This window comes from Zootoca vivipara, chromosome 6, assembly GCF_965207765.1.
Source record: "Zootoca vivipara chromosome 6, rZooViv2.hap1.1, whole genome shotgun sequence".
In the NCBI taxonomy this organism is placed as follows: Eukaryota; Metazoa; Chordata; class Lepidosauria; order Squamata; family Lacertidae; genus Zootoca; species Zootoca vivipara.
In genome coordinates this window covers 93,813,215-93,830,545 of record NC_142589.1, presented here as the reverse complement: position 1 = coordinate 93,830,545, position 17,331 = coordinate 93,813,215, and the positions used below count along the sequence as shown (strand labels likewise).

The 17,331-nt window shown below is 49.3% G+C and overlaps 2 protein-coding genes across 2 annotated transcripts in view; both read left to right on the top strand.

The window, feature by feature from the left end:
* Positions 1–1,314: 1,314 nt before the first annotated feature.
* On the top strand, positions 1,315–5,657 carry SMIM24 (small integral membrane protein 24). Its single transcript, XM_035119283.3, has 4 exons — positions 1,315–1,525; positions 2,670–2,802; positions 4,209–4,244; positions 5,412–5,657. Exons 1-4 carry the CDS (start codon positions 1,330–1,332, stop codon positions 5,503–5,505), a joined length of 459 nt encoding a protein of 152 aa, XP_034975174.2. The 5' UTR covers positions 1,315–1,329; the 3' UTR covers positions 5,506–5,657.
* A 3,235-nt stretch (positions 5,658–8,892) lies between these two features.
* MFSD12 (major facilitator superfamily domain containing 12) overlaps positions 8,893–17,331 on the top strand; it is a 26,573-nt gene continuing 18,134 nt past the window's right edge. The window contains exon 1 of the mRNA XM_060275307.2: positions 8,893–9,462. Coding sequence (XP_060131290.1) covers positions 9,183–9,462 — 280 coding nt within the window. The 5' untranslated portion in view covers positions 8,893–9,182. The remainder of the gene's footprint in view (positions 9,463–17,331) is intronic.

Genomic DNA, 17,331 nt, shown 5'->3' with positions numbered 1-17,331 from the left:
AAGGAGAACCTGAGAGGAGAAGAGATTTGGCTCTGAATGTTCCTCACTCAGCCGTTCCCTTCCTGCCAGCACGACCACAGATTTTACTGTGCCAGCAGAACATGTGAGGGTCAGAGTCCAAACGCCAGGAACAGGTTGCCGTTCGCAGATAGGAATGGTTGGGCATGTGCCAGGCCTCATGCTCCTCCAAGGTGAGGTGGGACAGACGACCTGCCCGCCCCGAATCTTCTTGCTGCCCCTCCTCCGTTGCCCTGGTGCCTCTAAGCATGTGCAGAGTGAAAAGAGAGGGTGTGAGCCGAGGGCAGCAAGGACGGAGGGCAGGCGAAGGGGAGAGGAGGAGGGCGACTCGCCGACGGTGTTTTCGGCAAGAGCCACCCTCCAGATAAATAAACTCGTCTCCGCTTCCTGGGGGCTTCCTGGCATTAAGGTCCCAGCAGTCCGTCCCCCCAACCCCAGAGCTATCATTTCCTTAGGATGTCCTTATTTCCACAGGAGAAATGTTGGAGGGGATGGAATAGGACGTCCCTATTTTCACGGGAGACATGTTGGAGGGGATGGAATAGTGTGTCCCTATTTTCACGGGAGAAATGTTGGAGGGGATGGAATAGGACGTCCCTATTTTCATGGGAGAAACATTGGAGGAGATGGAATAGGATGCCCCTCTATTCATGGGAGAAATGTTGGAGGGGATGGAATAGGATGTCCCTCTATTCATGGGAGAAATGTTGGCGGGGATGGAATAGGACGTCCCTATTTCCACGGGAGAAATGTTGGAGGGAATGGAATATGATGTCCCTATTTTCACAGGAGAAACGTTGGAGGGGATGGAATAGGACGTCCCTATTTTCACGTGAGAAACGTTGGAGGGGATGGAATAGGATGTCCCTCTATTCATGGGAGAAACGTTGGAGGGGATGGAATAGGGCGTCCCAATTTTCATCAGAGAAGTGTTGGAGGGGATGGAATAGGACGTCCCTATTTTCACGGGAGAAACGTTGGAGGGGATGGAATAGGACGTCCCTATTTTCACGGGAGAAACGTTGGAGGGGATGGAATAGAACATCCATCTATTCATGGGAGAAAGTGTGGAGGGGATGGAATAGGACGCCCCTATTTTTACGGGAGAAACGTCGGAGGGGATGGAATAGGGCGTCCCAATTTTCATCGGAGAAGTGTTGGAGGGTATGAGACAGCCAGGATCTGTTTCGTGTCCATCTGCGCGTGAAAGCAGAGCGGCTTGTTCCTGGCCCCGGCCGATCCCTTGTTCCACGGGCATCTCACGTGAAGGCAGAGCTCCCCATCAAACTGCCATCAACGGGCCATTATCAGATGCACTTTGATTCTGAGTCCAGAGTTAAGCTTGCGAGGAAAGTAGATTTCTCCTCTCTCACGCACATGCATACAGAAATCAGGAAGGACAGACCTGCCTCGCCGAACAGCACATATCGAAGCGACGGGATGGAGCCGTTCTCCTGCCTGCCTCTGCTCCTGGGGCTTTTCTTCATCCCCTGCGCCCACGGCCAAGGTAGGAGTGTGCCATGGGCTCCCTGGGAAGGAATTTGGTTCGGATGCAGGTGGCGGAACTTGTTCAGAACCTTGCCAAATCCCCCAAAGACTCAGGGCAGATCTGCACCTCCTAATTCGCAGAGGCAGCGTGGTATAGTGGTTAGATCATTGGGCTCCCTGGGTGTGACTGTGCAGGCCAGTCGCATGGTTGTCGGGAGGATGAAATAAGAGGAGTGGGTATATAGGCAGCGCCTCCAGTAGTAGAGGCTTGGGGTGTTGTGGGGGGGGGGCGGGTGTCAGGGTGAAGGCCTTCTCTGTGGTGGCCCCTAAGCCGTAGAACTCCCTGCGCACAGAGGGGCACCAGGCACCTTCATTTTACGGCTTCTGGCGAATGTTGGAGGTGCCATATGAACCGACCCGGACCCTGAGATCACCTTCTGAGGCCCTCCTTCGTGTGCCTCCTCCTCGAGAGGTCCGGAGGGTGGCAACATGAGAACGGGGCCTTCTCTTCAGTGGCTCCCCGTAGAGTGCTCTCCCCTGGGAAGTTTGCCTTCGTTATACACCTTTAGGCGCCAGGCAAAAGCATTCCTTTTTAACCAGGCCTTTGGTTGATCCGATGGACACCCTATGGCCTTTTAAAAAGTGTTTTTGGGGTGTGTGTCGGGGGGGGGCTATTGGCTTGTTGTTTTTGTTTTTATTAGGTATTTTGTGGTTTTATATCTTGATTTTTGATTCTGTGAACTGCCCTGAGACACACACACACTCGGGTATAGGGCAGTTTGTAAATTCAATAAATAATAACCAGTCCTTTTTTTCCAAAAAAATAAATAAATGTTTAGCGGTACTCTCATTTTGACTCGAGAAAATCACCATTTCATAGTTCAGGTCGGGGGAAATAAATACAGTAAATGGGCAAAAGTACAAAGATTCACATAATGTTTAGGGGTATGCGTGCCCCTGCCTACCCCCAGGGGGGAAAAGCACCAATAATTATAAAAATGAGAATGAGAATAATAAGAATAAGAATGGACCCTGGCATATGACACTTGAGGTGTAAATAGATAGGACCCGCCTTATTTTTGGACTCATCTTTGAAACAGACCAGTAGCAACGGCCATAGTTTTTTCGCTTGACCCCAAAGGACCTAACCTTCATCTGTTTAGGCGCTGTGACAGGCACCACAAACGGTTCGAGTGCCCTGCAGCCCTGGCTGGTGGGCCTTGCCGCTGTCCTTGGCTTCCTTGGTGTGATATTCGTGGCCACCCTCATCAATCGCTTCTTCTTCTCCAAGACAAAGTAGGTCTCTCTCGCTTTTTGAAAGCTTCCTTCTTTAACCGCAAGATGTTTTTGTCTCCCCCGAGCCACAACTTCTCCTTCTCCTTCTTCTTCTCCTTCTTCTTCTTCTTCCTCTTCCTCTTCCTCTTTTCTCCTCCTCCTCCTCTTCCTTCTCCTCCTCCTCCTCCTCTTCCTTCTCCTTCTCCTCCTCCTCTGCCTCCTCTTCCTTCTCCTCCTCCTCTTCCTCCTCCTCCTCCTCTTCCTCCTCCTCCTCCTCCTCCTCTTCCTTCTTCTTCTTCTTCTTCTTCTTCTTCTTCTTCTTCTTCTTCTTCTTCTTCTTCTTCTTCTTCTTCTTCTTCTTCTTCTTCTTCTTCTCTCCTTCTCCTCCTCCTCCTCCTCCTCTTCTTCTTCTTCTTCTTCTTCTTCTTCTTCTTCTTCTTCTTCTTCTTCTTCTTCTTCTCCTTCTCCTTCTCCTTCTCCTTCTCCTTCTCCTTCTCCTTCTCCTTCTCCTTCTCTCCTCCTCCTCCTCCTCCTCCTCCTCCTCCTCTTCCTTCTCCTCCTCCTCTTCCTCCTCCTCCTCTTCCTTCTCCTCCTCCTCCTCCTCTTCCTCCTCCTCCTCCTCGCTCCTCCTCCTCCTTCTCTTTCTTCTTCTTCTTCTTCTTCTTCTTCTTCTTCTTCTTCTTCTTCTTCTTCTTCTTCTTCTTCTTCTTCTTCTTCTTCTTCTTCTTCTTCTTCTTCTTCCCCTCGTAGCCGAGTAAATTGTCTTCCATAAACACAGTTTTAACTGAGTCCAGAAGTGACTGTGGAGGCCAATTCTGGATCCACACGTCCTTCCACAGTGGGGACATAGGTTTCCGGGCGGAAGTTGATCCCGGTGAGGGTTTGTCAAGCATGCCTTCCTCTTAACACCTTTCTCCCTTCCGTCCTGAGTTCGAGTGTCTTCAAAGCCCATAACACTTTTGGGAAAGGCTGTTCACTTCAAAGCCCATAACACTTTTGGGAAAGGCAGGCCAGTGTTTCCCAGTTGTCGGTGTTTATACTTCATTTTTTAAGGTTTGCCTTGAGAGAGTCTTTGAACCTCTTTTGTTGACCACCAGCATTACGCTTTCCATTTTTAAGTTTGGAATATAGCAGTTGCTTTGGAAGACGATCATCAGGCATCTGCACAACATGACCAGTCCAACAAAGTTGATGTTGACGAATCAATCGCTTCAACACACAAGTGGCGGCTGCACAATTTCGCCCGGAGGTCTCGCGAGGGTGTTGAGGACATAGCAGGATCCCTGCTGGATCAGGCCAATGGCCCGTCAAGTCTGGGTGGTGGTTAGAATCGCAGAATTGTAGAATTGGAATGGTACCCCCAAAAGCCATCTAGTCCAACCCCCTCTGCTCTCCTTTCTCCATTGACGACCTTGCTCTCTTTGCAGGGATAGCGAAGAGAAGATGATAGGCACCGAACTTCGGTAAATATTATGGCTTTTGTGATGGTGTGCGTTTGTGTGTGTCTCTGTGTGCCTATTTCATTCCGTTTTGATTCTTTTGGCCGCAGATGCGATGGGCGTTCTGATTTGCCTGGCACAGCAATTTTCTGATCTTCTGGTGCTAGTTCGTTTCTTTAAAACAAAAAACCACTTTTGTTTTTTAAAGCATTCTTCTTCTTCTTCTTTGGCGATCACTCATAGCCAAGTAAGATTGTCTTCCATAAACATTTAAAGCATTAAAACAGCAAAATCATAGATTCTAAAAAAAATAGGGTACAATAAAGAAAGGCGTTTTTGCTATTTATACCTCGTCCATCTGACTCGGTTTCCCCAGCACTCTGGGAGGCTTCCAACATATATAAACGCAGTGCTTTTTTCTTTTAAAAAAATGTTTAGGGGTACTCTGATTTTGACTCAATAAAATCGCCATTTTATAGTTCAAATTGGGAAAAATAAATACAGTAAATGAACAAAAGTACAAAGATTCAGAAAATGTTTAGGGGTATGTGTACCACTGCGTACCCCCAGAAAAAAAGCACTGTATAAAAGCATAATGAAACATTAAACATTTAAAAAACTTCCCTATACAGGGATGCCTTCTTAAAGTTGTATACAGTAGTTGGTCAGGGGTTGCATAACTCCATCCCTTGCCGAATGAACTTAGAAGAAATCAGGAGCCCTCATAAAGTACTCTGGCTCTTTCCTTCATTAATTAATTAATTAATTAATTAATTGTACCCTGCCCATCTGGCCAGGCCTTTGCAGCCACTCTTGGCAGCTCCCAACAGAATATTAAAAACACGACAAAACATCAAACGTCAAAAGCTTCCCTAAACAGGGTTGCCTCCAGATGCCTTCTAAAAGTTAGATAGTTGTTTATTTCCTTGACATCTGATGGGAGGACGTTCCACAGGGCGGGCGCCACCACCGAGAAGGCCCTCTGCCTGGTTCCCTGGAACCTCACTTCTTGCAGTAAGGGGACCGCCAGAAGGCCCTTGGGAGATGGACCCAGGTGTCCGGGCTGGACGATGGGGGGTGGAGACGCTCCTTCAGGTCTATTGGCCCCTCTGGGAACAGGATGTCGACTTGAGTGTACATACTCAGGGCCTGACCCGGCAAGGCTCGTCTCATGCTTCCCTCTCCTTCCAGCCCAGGCAACGTTTACGACAACATCGCCATGGATCCCGAAGAGGGGAGCTCCCACGGAAAGGAGCCAGATAGCGACAAGGTGACCAACATGTAAGGTCCGGCTTGTGGGGGGCGAAGGACCAGGAAGCTCAGCCGGGTGCCGATGTGACTGGCCGCATGGAGCCGATTCCCCCCGTTTGACCCAGCTCCGACAACCTCTCCGAGTCTTGACCACCTCTGCCTCTAGGGATAAGGAGATTTCAGTTCAGTTCCAGCCTCAACTAGAACCAGGGCCTTTTCAACACTGGCCCCGACCTGGTGGAACTCTCTGTCTCATGAAACCAGGGCCCTGCGGGACCCGATTTCGTTCCGCAGGGCCTGTAAGACAGAGTTGTTCCGCCTGACCTTTGGCCTGGACCCAACTTGATCCCCTCCCCCACTTTCCCATTTCCTTTCCGTACGAGGCCACATTTTAATTTTAATGTTGTATTTAATCTTGTTTTTAAGTTCTATCTTAATCAATTATTTTATATCTGGTGTTAGCCGCAATGAGCCCAGTTTTGGCTGGGGAGGGCGGGGTATAAATAAAAATTATTATTATTATTATTATTATTATTATTATTATTATTATTATTATTATTATTCCCCCCAAATGCAGCTACAACATGATTATATGGACGTGATTATATCCAAGATTGTGCCAAGGGCCTGTTCCAGCGAGGGGGGGGGGGTTGGGTCCCAAGGAGATACTCTTCCCAGCAGGCATTTAATATATAGGTGTGAAAGCGCTGGCAATACCTGCAGCAGCCAAGAGGGTGTGGAAGGAAGCGGAAACTGCTGGGATGAGTGTTGATTCGAACGCAGAGCAGCCCTTTGAAATAACTCCCAAGGAATGTTTTTTTTTTAAAAAAAAAAAATTGGTTTAAGAAGGCAGATAGCTTTTGCCAAGTGGAGCAATCTCAGTGTGTGGGTGCCGTGGGGTGAATATAGGATACAATTTCCCGTCTTAAAACTGGGCTGAATCGGAAGGAAGCCAGCATCTTAAGATATATGGTCAGCTGTCTCCAGCAACCTGCTTCAGAAGCTGGTGTCCTAAAAACAAACACAAAGGGTCCCCTGTGTCTCCCTCCTGTCTGAAGCCTCTTTAGAGTTGCCCGAGCTTTGATAAATGGGCAGGATTTGATGGGGGGGGCTTTGTCCTTGAATGCTTTGATGCAAGTGGTGTGGGAGTGAGAGAGGCAGATCAGGAACCACACACTGAATCAGCATGGAAGTGTCCCAGTTTTGGAACAGCAGCTTCATAGAATCATAGAATTGAAGAGTTCGAAGGGACCCCCAGGACTCATCTAGTCCAACCCCCCGCATCTGAGACAGATGGCCATCCAACCTCTGCTTAAAAACCTCCATTGAAAAAGTTTCTTACTGCCCGGAAGTTTTTCCTGTTTAGTCAGAATCTCCTTTCTTGTCACTTGAAGCCACGGGTTCGAGTCCTGACCCTCCGGAGCAGAAGAAAACAAGCTGGAACGTGTCCAGAACAGGGCAACCAAAATGGTCAAAGGCTTGGAAACAATGTCTTATGAGGAATGGCTTAGGGAGCTGGGTATGTTTAGCCTGGAGAAGAGAAGGTTAAGGGGTGATATGATAGCCATGTTCAAATACAGTATATAAAAGGATGTCATATAGAGGAGGGAGAGAGGTTGTTTTCTGCTGCTCCAGAGAAGCAGACACGGAGCAATGGATTCAAACTACTGTACAAGAAAGAAACTTCCACCTAAACATTAAGAAGAACTTCCTGACAGTAAGAGCTGTTCAACAGTGGAATTTGCTGCCAAGAAGTGTGGTGGAGTCTCCTTCTTTGGAGGTCTTTAAGCGGTGGCTTGACAGCCATATGTCAAGAATGCTTTGATGGTGTTTCCTGCTTGGCAGGGGGATGGACTGGATGGCCCTAGTGGTCTCTTCCTATTCTATGATTCTAAGCTTGTTCCATCTTCCATGGGACGGCCCTTGAGATCTTGGAAGACGGCTCTCCTATCTTCTCCCAGTCTCCTCTTTAAAAGACTAAACCTCCCCAGCTCCTTCAACCGTCCCTCATCAGGCTTGGTTTCCAGACCCTTGATCATCTTGGTTGCCATAATCTGCACACCTTCCAGCTTGTCAACATCCTTCTTAAATTGTGGCGCCCAGAATTGGACACAGAACATCAGGTGTCCACAGCTAAAACACACACACACACACACACAAAACTCCAATACAGTACAGTGGTACCTCGGTTTATGAACACAATTGGTTCCAGAAGTCTGTTCATAAACTGAAGCGTTCATAAACTGAAGCGAACTTTCCCATTGAAAGTAATGGAAAGTGGATTAATCTGTTCCAGACGGTCCACGGGGTACTTAAACTGAAGCGTTCATAAACTGAAGCGAACTTTCCCATTGAAAGTAATGGAAAGTGGATTAATCCGTTCCAGATGGGTCCGTGGAGTACTTAAACTGAAGCGTTCATAAACTGAAGCATGGGTGTAATTGGTTCCGGAAGTCTGTTCATAAACTGAAGCGTTCATAAACTGAAGCGAACTTTCCCATTGAAAGTAATGGAAAGTGGATTAATCTGTTCCAGACGGTCCACGGGGTACTTAAACTGAAGCGTTCATAAACTGAAGCGAACTTTCCCATTGAAAGTAATGGAAAGTGGATTAATCCGTTCCAGATGGGTCCGTGGAGTACTTAAACTGAAGCGTTCATAAACTGAAGCATGGGTGTAATTGGTTCCGGAAGTCTGTTCATAAACTGAAGCGTTCATAAACTGAAGCGAACTTTCCCATTGAAAGTAATGGAAAATGAATTAATCCGTTCCAGATGGGTCCGCGGTGTTCATAAACCGAAAATTCATAAACCGAGGTGTTCATAAACCGAGGTTCCACTGTACTCATTGAAAGCACCTGAATAGTTTCCCCCTTCACAAAGCTACTAATTTGCAGCTCCCTTAACAAATTTCAGTTCCCAGGGTTCTCTGGGGGAAATCGTGCACTTCAAAGGTGTGTTCAAGACCAGGACAAGGCTTCCCGAACTTTGGTCTCCGGTTGTTTTTGGACTACAACTCCCATCATCCTTAGCTAGCAAGACCAGGGGTTAGGAAGGATGGGACTTGTAGTCCCCCCCCCCTCCAAAAAAAAACCCAACTCGCTGGAGACCCACGTTTGGGAAACCCTGCTTTGGAATGCAGAGCGTGGGCCAGACCCCTCGAAATTACAAGGGCATGCGTTCCAATGGGTCTACTCTGAAGTAGGATTCCGCTGAAGCCGAGCGAGCGGGGCCGGTGCCTGGTGACACAAGCGCCAGGAATCTGCCACCGTGGCCGTTTCGCTTCTCCTAACGCTAATAGGAAGCAACATCTGCCGGGTCGGCAACGGGGCGGGGAGTGTGGCGCTCGGCTCCTCCTGCACTCGGGCGGGTTTTCCTCCGCCCCCGGAGCCTGCCCATTGGCTCCCGCGGCGGCTTGGCCTCGGATCCGCGATGGAGGAGGAGAAGGAGGCGCGGAGATCTGCGCGCCGTGGTGGTGCCAGCCCGCTTGGGGGCGCCGCGGAACCGGCCACCTGGACGCGCCTCCGACGCGCACGGGGGGTTTCCCGGAGCCCATAAAAGCCGGTCGGAGGACGCATGGCTGGACAGAGCCTCCTGCCCGTCCCTGCTCTCCTCTTCCCCCGCTGGGCTCTGGCCGGGCCCGCCCTGGACGCTCGCCTGCTCGGAAGCTGATGCGCCCTGCCCGTGCGCTTTTACGCGCGGCTGGTGCGCCATGGGAGACTCCCAGCGGCCGCCGCCGGAGCCCTTGTCCGCGCGCTCCCGGCTCAGCTACTCGGTGGGCCATTTCCTCAACGACCTGTGCGCCTCGATGTGGTTCACCTACCTGCTGGTTTACTTCCACTCCATCCTGGGCTATAGCACCAGCCACGCGGGGGCGCTCTTGCTGGTGGGGCAGGTGGCCGACGGCATCTGCACGCCGCTGGTGGGCTACGAGGCGGATCAGGACGGCGGCTGCGGGCGCTACGGGAGGAGGAAGTCGTGGCACTTGGCCGGTGAGCTTGCCGCGGCGCGGGAATGGTGGAGGGGGGTGGGAAGAGAGATGGGGGGGGTGTTTTTGCAGGAAGAGCTGTGGCGTTGCATATGCCAGACCTATCTAGGAAAAGAGAGAGAGAGGCCCAGGCTGGGCAGAACCGGCCTTGCCTGGGGCTTACCAGGTCCAGGTCCTCCTCTCCCCCAGTATCCTGCTTCTTCTGACAGAGGACAGCTGAGCAGACCTCTTCCCAGCAATTGATTATTTTATTTTATATTCCACATGCGAGTTGGTTACACTGAAACCTCTCAAAGCTACTTAACAACACTGGCATTAAAAAACACACACACACAATTGCCCTTTTATAATGTGTTGGGGGGGGCTATTGGGTTGTTGTTTTTATTTTTATTATTATAATAATATAATAATAATTTATTATTTATACCCCGCCCATCTGGCTGGGTTCCCCCAGCCACTCTGGCCGGCTTACAATAGAAAAATGAAATAAAACAATTAAACATTAAAAGCCTCCCTAAACAGGGCTGCCTTCAGATGTCTTCTAAAAATCTGGTAGCTGTTTTTCTCTTTGACATCTGATGGGAGGGCGTTCCACAGGGCGGGTGCCACTACCGAGAAGGCCCTCTGCCTGGTTCCCTGCAACTTGGCTTCTCGCAATGAGGGAACCGTCAGAAGGCCCTCGGTACTGGACCTCAGTATTAGGTATTTTGTGGTTTTATATCTTGATTTTAGTCTGCGAATTGCCCTCGGAACCCCAGGTATTGGGCGGTATATAAATTCAATAAATAAAAATAAAAATTTTATTGTTTATTTTACTCACAAATTCCTACGAAGCAACTTGTGACAACATCACAGTGTGATAAAGCACACAGGGCCGGCTCTAGGGGTAGTCTGGGTGGCGCGGGGCGCCAGGGCGCCGGAGCCGTGCGGAAACCGCACTGCGCCTGCCCACCAGCCGTGGCAAGAAACGGAGCAGGGCAGGGGCGCCGGAGCGATCTCCGCACCACGGTGCCAGGGCGCCCGACGTGCTTGAGACGGCCCTGAAAGAACATATTTAAAAATCCAATGCGGATTGGCAGTCTTAACCATTTTCAACCCAATACACATAGTGTCTAGGATAAGGGTTTATAAATAAATAAATAAATTAATTAATTAAAAATCCTCCTTTTAAAAGGCTTTTAGCTCCCTTCATGTGATACACTGTCCCTGGACATGGAGGGTTGATTTTAGAGTATCTTGCTAAATAGCCACTAAGTGCATCTGTGGTTTCCAAAAGAGTCTTATGAGGTCAGGTCAGAAAGGTCATCGAGTTCAGCAGTCCATTTTCCACTCATGCTTCTTTGATACTTGCAAGGAGGGCTTGAGGGATACAGCTGTGTTGGCTGGGCCATCTGTTGCCCAGTGGTAGACTGCCAGGGACGGTGGAGGTTTTATCTCTCGCAGGTGGAGCCAACGGCAAGAAGGTGTCCTTGGAGTTGAGAGTCCAGCAGCCACTGTTGCCCCCATTCCCTACCGTGTTCCCTCCCAAGAGTGGGGAATGCCACTTCTGGAATCAGGGATGGGGGAACCCTGTGGTCATCCATACAACCCCCATTCTCTTCACATTAAACATGAAAGCCTACATAGCTCAGTTGGTTAGAGCACGCCAAGGTCGCAGGTTCGATCCCCGTACGGGACTGCTGCATATTCCTGCATTTTGGGGGGGTTGTGGTAGATGACCCTTGAGTCCCTTCCAACTCTACAATTCTGTGAATCTATGCGTGTGTGAATTGATGCTTTTGAATTATGGTGCTGGAGGAGTCTCTTGAGAGTCCCATGGACTGCAAGAAGATCAAACCTCTCCATTCTGAAGGAAATCAGCCCTGGGTGCTCACTGGAAGGACAGATCCTGAAGCTGAGGCTCCAAGACTTGGGCCACCTCATGAGGAGAGAAGACTCCCTGGAAAAGACCCTGATGTTGGGAAAGATTGAGGGTACAAGGAGAAGGGGACGACAGAGGACGAGATGGTTGGACAGTGTTCTCGAAGCTACAAACATGAGTTTGACCAAACTGCGGGAGGCAGTGGAAGACAGGAGTGCCTGGCGTGCTCTGCTCCATGGGGTCACCAAGAGTCGGACACAACTAATTGACTAAACAACAACAACAATGTGTGTGGGGGGGGACTATGATCAGTTAACTGCAATACGTGGTTCCGAGTTCCGTAAACTCTTGTGTCTGAGAGAGGGCCGGGGGGAACTTCTAGGCTATTCATAACTTTTATAAAACCTCTCTTGTCTCTTTTCCCTCCTAAACCTGGACTTCCCCCTTCTTTCAGCTGTCCCTTGTACGGAGGCTAACCCACTTCCCAGACTCTTTATTACATCATCTCGTTCAGAGGTTGATACCTTGGCCCAAATCTTTCGCATTGATCGAGATCTCATCCCTTTGCACCTTCGGGAAGAACCGGGCACCTCACACGTAACGATCCCCTCTTACCGTATCATAGAATCATCATGTTGGAAGGGGACACCCCCTCCCCCAGGGCTCATCTAGTCCAACCCCCTTGCAACGCAGGAATCTCAGCTAAAGCATCCATGACAGACAGCCATCCAATCTGCTTAAAAGTCTCCGAGGAAGAGGGTCCACCACCTCCCAAGGAGGGAGATCGTTCCGCTGTCAAGCAGCTCTTACTGTCACAAAGCTTTTTCCGCACGTTTAGTTGGGATCTCCTTTCTCGTCACCGGAAGCCGCGGGTTCGAGTCCTACCCTCTGGAACAGAAGAAAACAAGCTGGCTCCATCTTCCACATGGCAGCCCTTGAGATATTAGAAGATGGCTCTCATCTCAGTCTCCTCTTTTCCAGGCTAAACATCCCCAGCTCCTTCAACCGTTCCTCATCAGGCTCAGTTTCCAGACCCTTGAACTTCTCAGTTGCCCCCCTCGGCTTACAGGGCTACCACTAGGCCCTGTGCTACCTGTACAACCTTCCTTGGGTGATTTTACCTGTCTGGAATCTGTCTTAGCACTGGGATTAATGTGTGTGTTTGCATGGCTTGAACACAGCCATTTCTCACATTTGCCTCTGCTTACCATTGGCGCGGTGGCGCTGTGGGTTAAACCACAGAGCCTAGTGCTTGCCGATCAGAAGGTCGGCGGTTCGAATCCCCGTGACAGGGTGAGCTCCCGTTGCTCGGTCCCTGCTCCTGCCCACCTAGCAGTTCGAAAGCACCTCAAAGTGCAAGTAAATAAATAGGTACCACTCTGGCGGGAAGGTAAACGGCGTTTCCATGTGCTGCTCTGGTTTGCCAGAAGCGGCTTTGTCATGCTGGCCACATGACCTGGAAGCTATACGCCGGCTCCCTCGGCCAATAATGCGAGATGAGCGCGCAACCCCAGAGTCGGTCACGACTGGACCTAATGGTCAGGGGTCCCTTTACCTTTTACCATTGTCATGTGGCCCATGGAAGATTGCTCGCTAAGCAATGCGGCCCCCGGAAGTTTTCTCCCGCCCCTGGTTTAAGTGTGTTTTCTTAATCCGGGCTCGTGGTCTGTCTGCTGACCCAACATGGGCGTAGGCAGGGGGGGCAGGAGGGGGCAATTGCCCCCCCTAGAAGCAAATGGCTAAGGGGCGCAGCGTGGCAGCCCCAGGCTCCCGCTCCCGGCGCGAAGCTCCAGAGGCGCGCGGGGAGCGTAAGCGGAGGAGCGCTAAGCAGGAGTGGGGAGCTTCGCACCGGGAGCGGGAGCCTGGGGCTGCCTCCTTGGAAGACCGGGGAGGCACAGGCAACATAGCCCCCCCCACATCCCCACTGTGGCCCCTCCCCTCCCACCCCTTGCCGCCGCCCCTAATTTTTATCCTGGGTACGCTCCTGTGACCCAATGAGGCAAACCATAGATGTGTTAGAATCATAGAATCATAGAATCATAGAGTTGGAAGAGACCACAAGGGCCATCCAGTCCAACCCCCTGCCAAGCAGGAAACACCATCAAAGCATTCCTGACAGATGGCTGTCAAGCCTCTGCTTAAAGACCTCCAAAGAAGGAGACTCCACCACACTCCTTGGCAGCAAATTCCACTGCCGAACAGCTCTTACTGTCAGGAAGTTCTTCCTAATGTTTAGGTGGAATTTTCTTTCTTGTAGTTTGAATCCGTTGCTCCGTGTCCGCTTCTCTGGAGCAGCAGAAAACAACCTTTCTCCCTCCTCTATATGACATCCTTTTATATATTTGAACATGGTTATCATATCACCCCTTAACCTTCTCTTCTCCAGGCTAAACATACCCAGCTCCCTAAGCCGTTCCTCATAAGGCATCGTTTCCAGGCCTTTGACCATTTTGGTTGCCCTCTTCTGGACACGTTCCAGCTTATCAGTATCCTTCTTGAACTGTGGTGCCCAGAACTGGACACAGTACTCCAGGTGAGGTCTGACCAGAGCAGAATACAGTGGTACTATTACTTCCCTTGATCTAGATGCTATACTCCTATTGATGCAGCCCAGAATTGCATTGGCTTTTTTAGCTGCTGCATCACACTGCTGACTCATGTCAAGTTTGTGGTCTACCAAGACTCCTAGATCCTTTTCACATGTACTGCTCTCAAGCCAGGTGTCTCCCATCCTGTATTTGTGCCTTTCATTTTTTTTGCCCAAGTGTAGTACTTTACATTTCTCCTTGTTAAAATTCATCTTGTTTGCTTTGGCCCAGTTGTCTAATCTGTTAAGGTCATTCTGAAGTGTGATCCTGTCCTCTGGGGTGTTAGCCACCCCTCCCAATTTGGTGTCATCTGCAAACTTGCTCAGGATGCCCTCAAGCCCATCATCCAAGTCATTGATAAAGATGTTGAACAAGACTGGGCCCAAGACAGAACCCTGTGGCACCCCACTAGTCACTACTCTCCAGGATGAGGAGGAGCCATTGATGAGCACCCTTTGGGTTCGGTCAGTAAGCCAGTTACAAATCCACTGAATGGTAGCATTGTCTAGCCCGCATTTTACCAGCTTCTTTACAAGAATATCATGGGGCACCTTGTCAAAGGCCTTGCTGAAATCAAGATAGGCTACATCCACAGCGTTCCCTTCATCTACCATGTTGTTGTTTATTTTTTAAAAAAATTATTCATTTTCACTTTTAACAATTATCATCGCACATAAATCATAATCATTTTACAAATAGGATTCTCAGAATCCCAGAACTTCCCCCCTCCATGGTTTCGCTAGATATTCTTTTCAAACTGCACCGTATCCTATTCCTCCATATCTTCTTAAAACTCAATTCTTAACCATGTAATCATAATTAGGAAATCAATAAGCAAGATAGCAGAAAATAAACTAATTCACTATCTCCTTTAATCCAGGACATGGGGAGTCCCATTTTTGAAATTATTTTAATTTGGGATATATAATTGGTAATATTGTATAAGATTTGATATTATTTGTTAATAATTGGAAGATTTTTGTTGGAAAATGAATAGAAATTATTTCTTTAAAAAAACACAACTCAATTCTTAACCATAGTTCTCGCTTCATTGCAAGTGTTCTTTTTTAAAAACCCTGCCGATGTTTTTAATTGTTTACAGTGTTCTTTCAAGTAACTTACAAAATGTCCCCATCCTTTATTAGATTTAGTGTCCTCTTGATTTCTGATTTTCTCGGTCTTATTCGCCATTTCGGCATAGTCTTATTGTCTTCATCAGCCGTTCTTCTTTCGTAGGTAGTTTTTCTTCCTTCCATCTTTGGGCAAACCATAGGTCAGACATGTTCAACTGGTTGACTGCGATCGGCAAGTAGATCGCCGGGGTGCTCCAGGTCTATCCCGTCTTGAAAAGAAGTGATCGATCGCCTGTGTGTTCCGGATTGATCGCCCCGCCCCCGGCGCTGTGTCCGATCGCTGCCACCACCGCGAAAGCTAGTCTTAACCACGGTTTTATGCAACCCCCCCCAAGAAGCTCAACAAGTGTTGTCAGTTCCCCCTAAAAAAAGATCAACTTTCCTTGCCATAAAAAGTACAAAAGCTCTGTTCTCACCCCACTCCACCCCCGCCACCGCAAAAAAGCTCAACAGCTATGATCAGGCCCCCCCACCCAAAGCTAAACAACCCTGGACTCTCCCCACCTAAAAAAAAAAGCTCCACATGCTGGGAGTAGGTCGCATTCTTTAGAGCAGCCGTGTCCAAAGTCCGCTTTGGGGCCCCAATCCGGCCCGCCAGTCGATTTAATCCGGCCCCTGTGGCCGTCTGTCTCCTGGGGTAAAATTCTTCAAAAAAAGCTCAACCACTTTAAATCCTAAATAAAGCTCAACAACTTTGGTCAGCCCTCGCGCATGTTCACTTCATCAAAATCGAATCCGGCCCTCTGGAGAGTTGGACCTGCCTGCCATAGGTTATCAGCAGGAGAGGCCCTTGTCTGCGATCTCGTCGGCCGGATCTCTGCTTTTTTACGCTGAGCCTTGGGTTTAGTTTAAGCATTAAATGTGCTGACTTCGTATGTTCCCAGCTGGAAGGGCGTCATTCCTGTTTATCCCCCCCCTGGTTCTGATTCTCTGACTTCCTCCGTTTCCACTTGTGCTGAACTTTTAGGAAAACCTGGCCGGTGGGGTCATAAATTGCACTTCAGGGCTTTTGTGTGTGTGTGTGTGTGTGTGTGTGTGTGTTTGTTGGGACGCCTTGTTCCCTGTTCCGGTAGAGGCAAGGAGCACTGCATGGCTTATCGCCGCTGCTTCCATTTGCGATGAGTCAGGGCATTCTGAGAACTGACGACAAAAGATTGCTCACCCCTGATCATGTTCTGACGGGAGGAAGATCTGCTTCCCTCTCTCCTAATGCTAGAACCCGTGGGCATAAAAATCACTGAATTGGAACAGCAGGATCATAGAATCATAGAATCGTAGAGTTGGAAGAGACCACAAGGGCCATCCAGTCCAACCCCCTGCCAAGCAGGAAACACCATCAAAGCATTCCGGACATATGCCTGTCAAGCCTCTGCTTAAAGACCTCCAAAGAAGGAAACTCCACCACACTCCTTGGTAGCAAATTCCACTGCCAAACAGCTCTTACTGTCAGGAAGTTCTTCCTAATGTTTAGGTGGAATCTTCTTTCTTGAAGTTTGAATCCATTGCTCCGTGTCCGCTTCTCTGGAGCAGCAGAAAACAATCTTTCTCCCTCCTCTACAATAGAATTGTAGAGTTCGAAGGGACCCCCCCAGGACTCATCTAGTCCAGCCCTCTGCAATGCAGGAATCTCAGCTAAAACATCCATGACAGATGGCCATCCTCTGTCCACCTCGCAGGGTGTTTGGGGCCATTTGGTTTATCACCCTGGTCATATCTGCTTTAACGCTTGTTCGTTTGTACGCACGACTTCTCTCCAGACAATACCCCTTTGTCACTGTTAATTGCATGGTGTGCTGTTTTCAAAGTGAATCGCTTGGCTTTGGGTTGACTCCTGCGTTCGTTCTGCCCTGAGTAGACCCACCAAAATGAACGACCGCAACTCGCTGATTTTCATAGCGCAGATGCGAGACTTGATATGGCCTTCTGCGAAGGTTGTGCACCCTGAACACAACCTCGCACTTCCATGCCATCAGCAGCTGCCCCGGTTCCTAATCGCCTGGACAGACTCACCCAAGGCAAAGGCGCATTTCTCCCCTCCGAAAAGCACCTGTCCCTTCTCCGTGAATTCTGTCTATTCCTATTTCAAAGCCATCTTGGTTGGTGCCCAGCAGTGGCTCCTGTGGGAGTGAGTTCCACAGTCGAATTAAGACTTTCTTTTGTCAAGCCGCTCTGGGAATTGCAGATCCGCAAGAGGAACTGCAGTGCCTCAAGAACTCTCTTCTCCCTTTAGAAAGTACAGTTCCCAGGATTCTTGGTTTGGGGGGGGGGGCATTCCGGTTTAAAGTGGTATG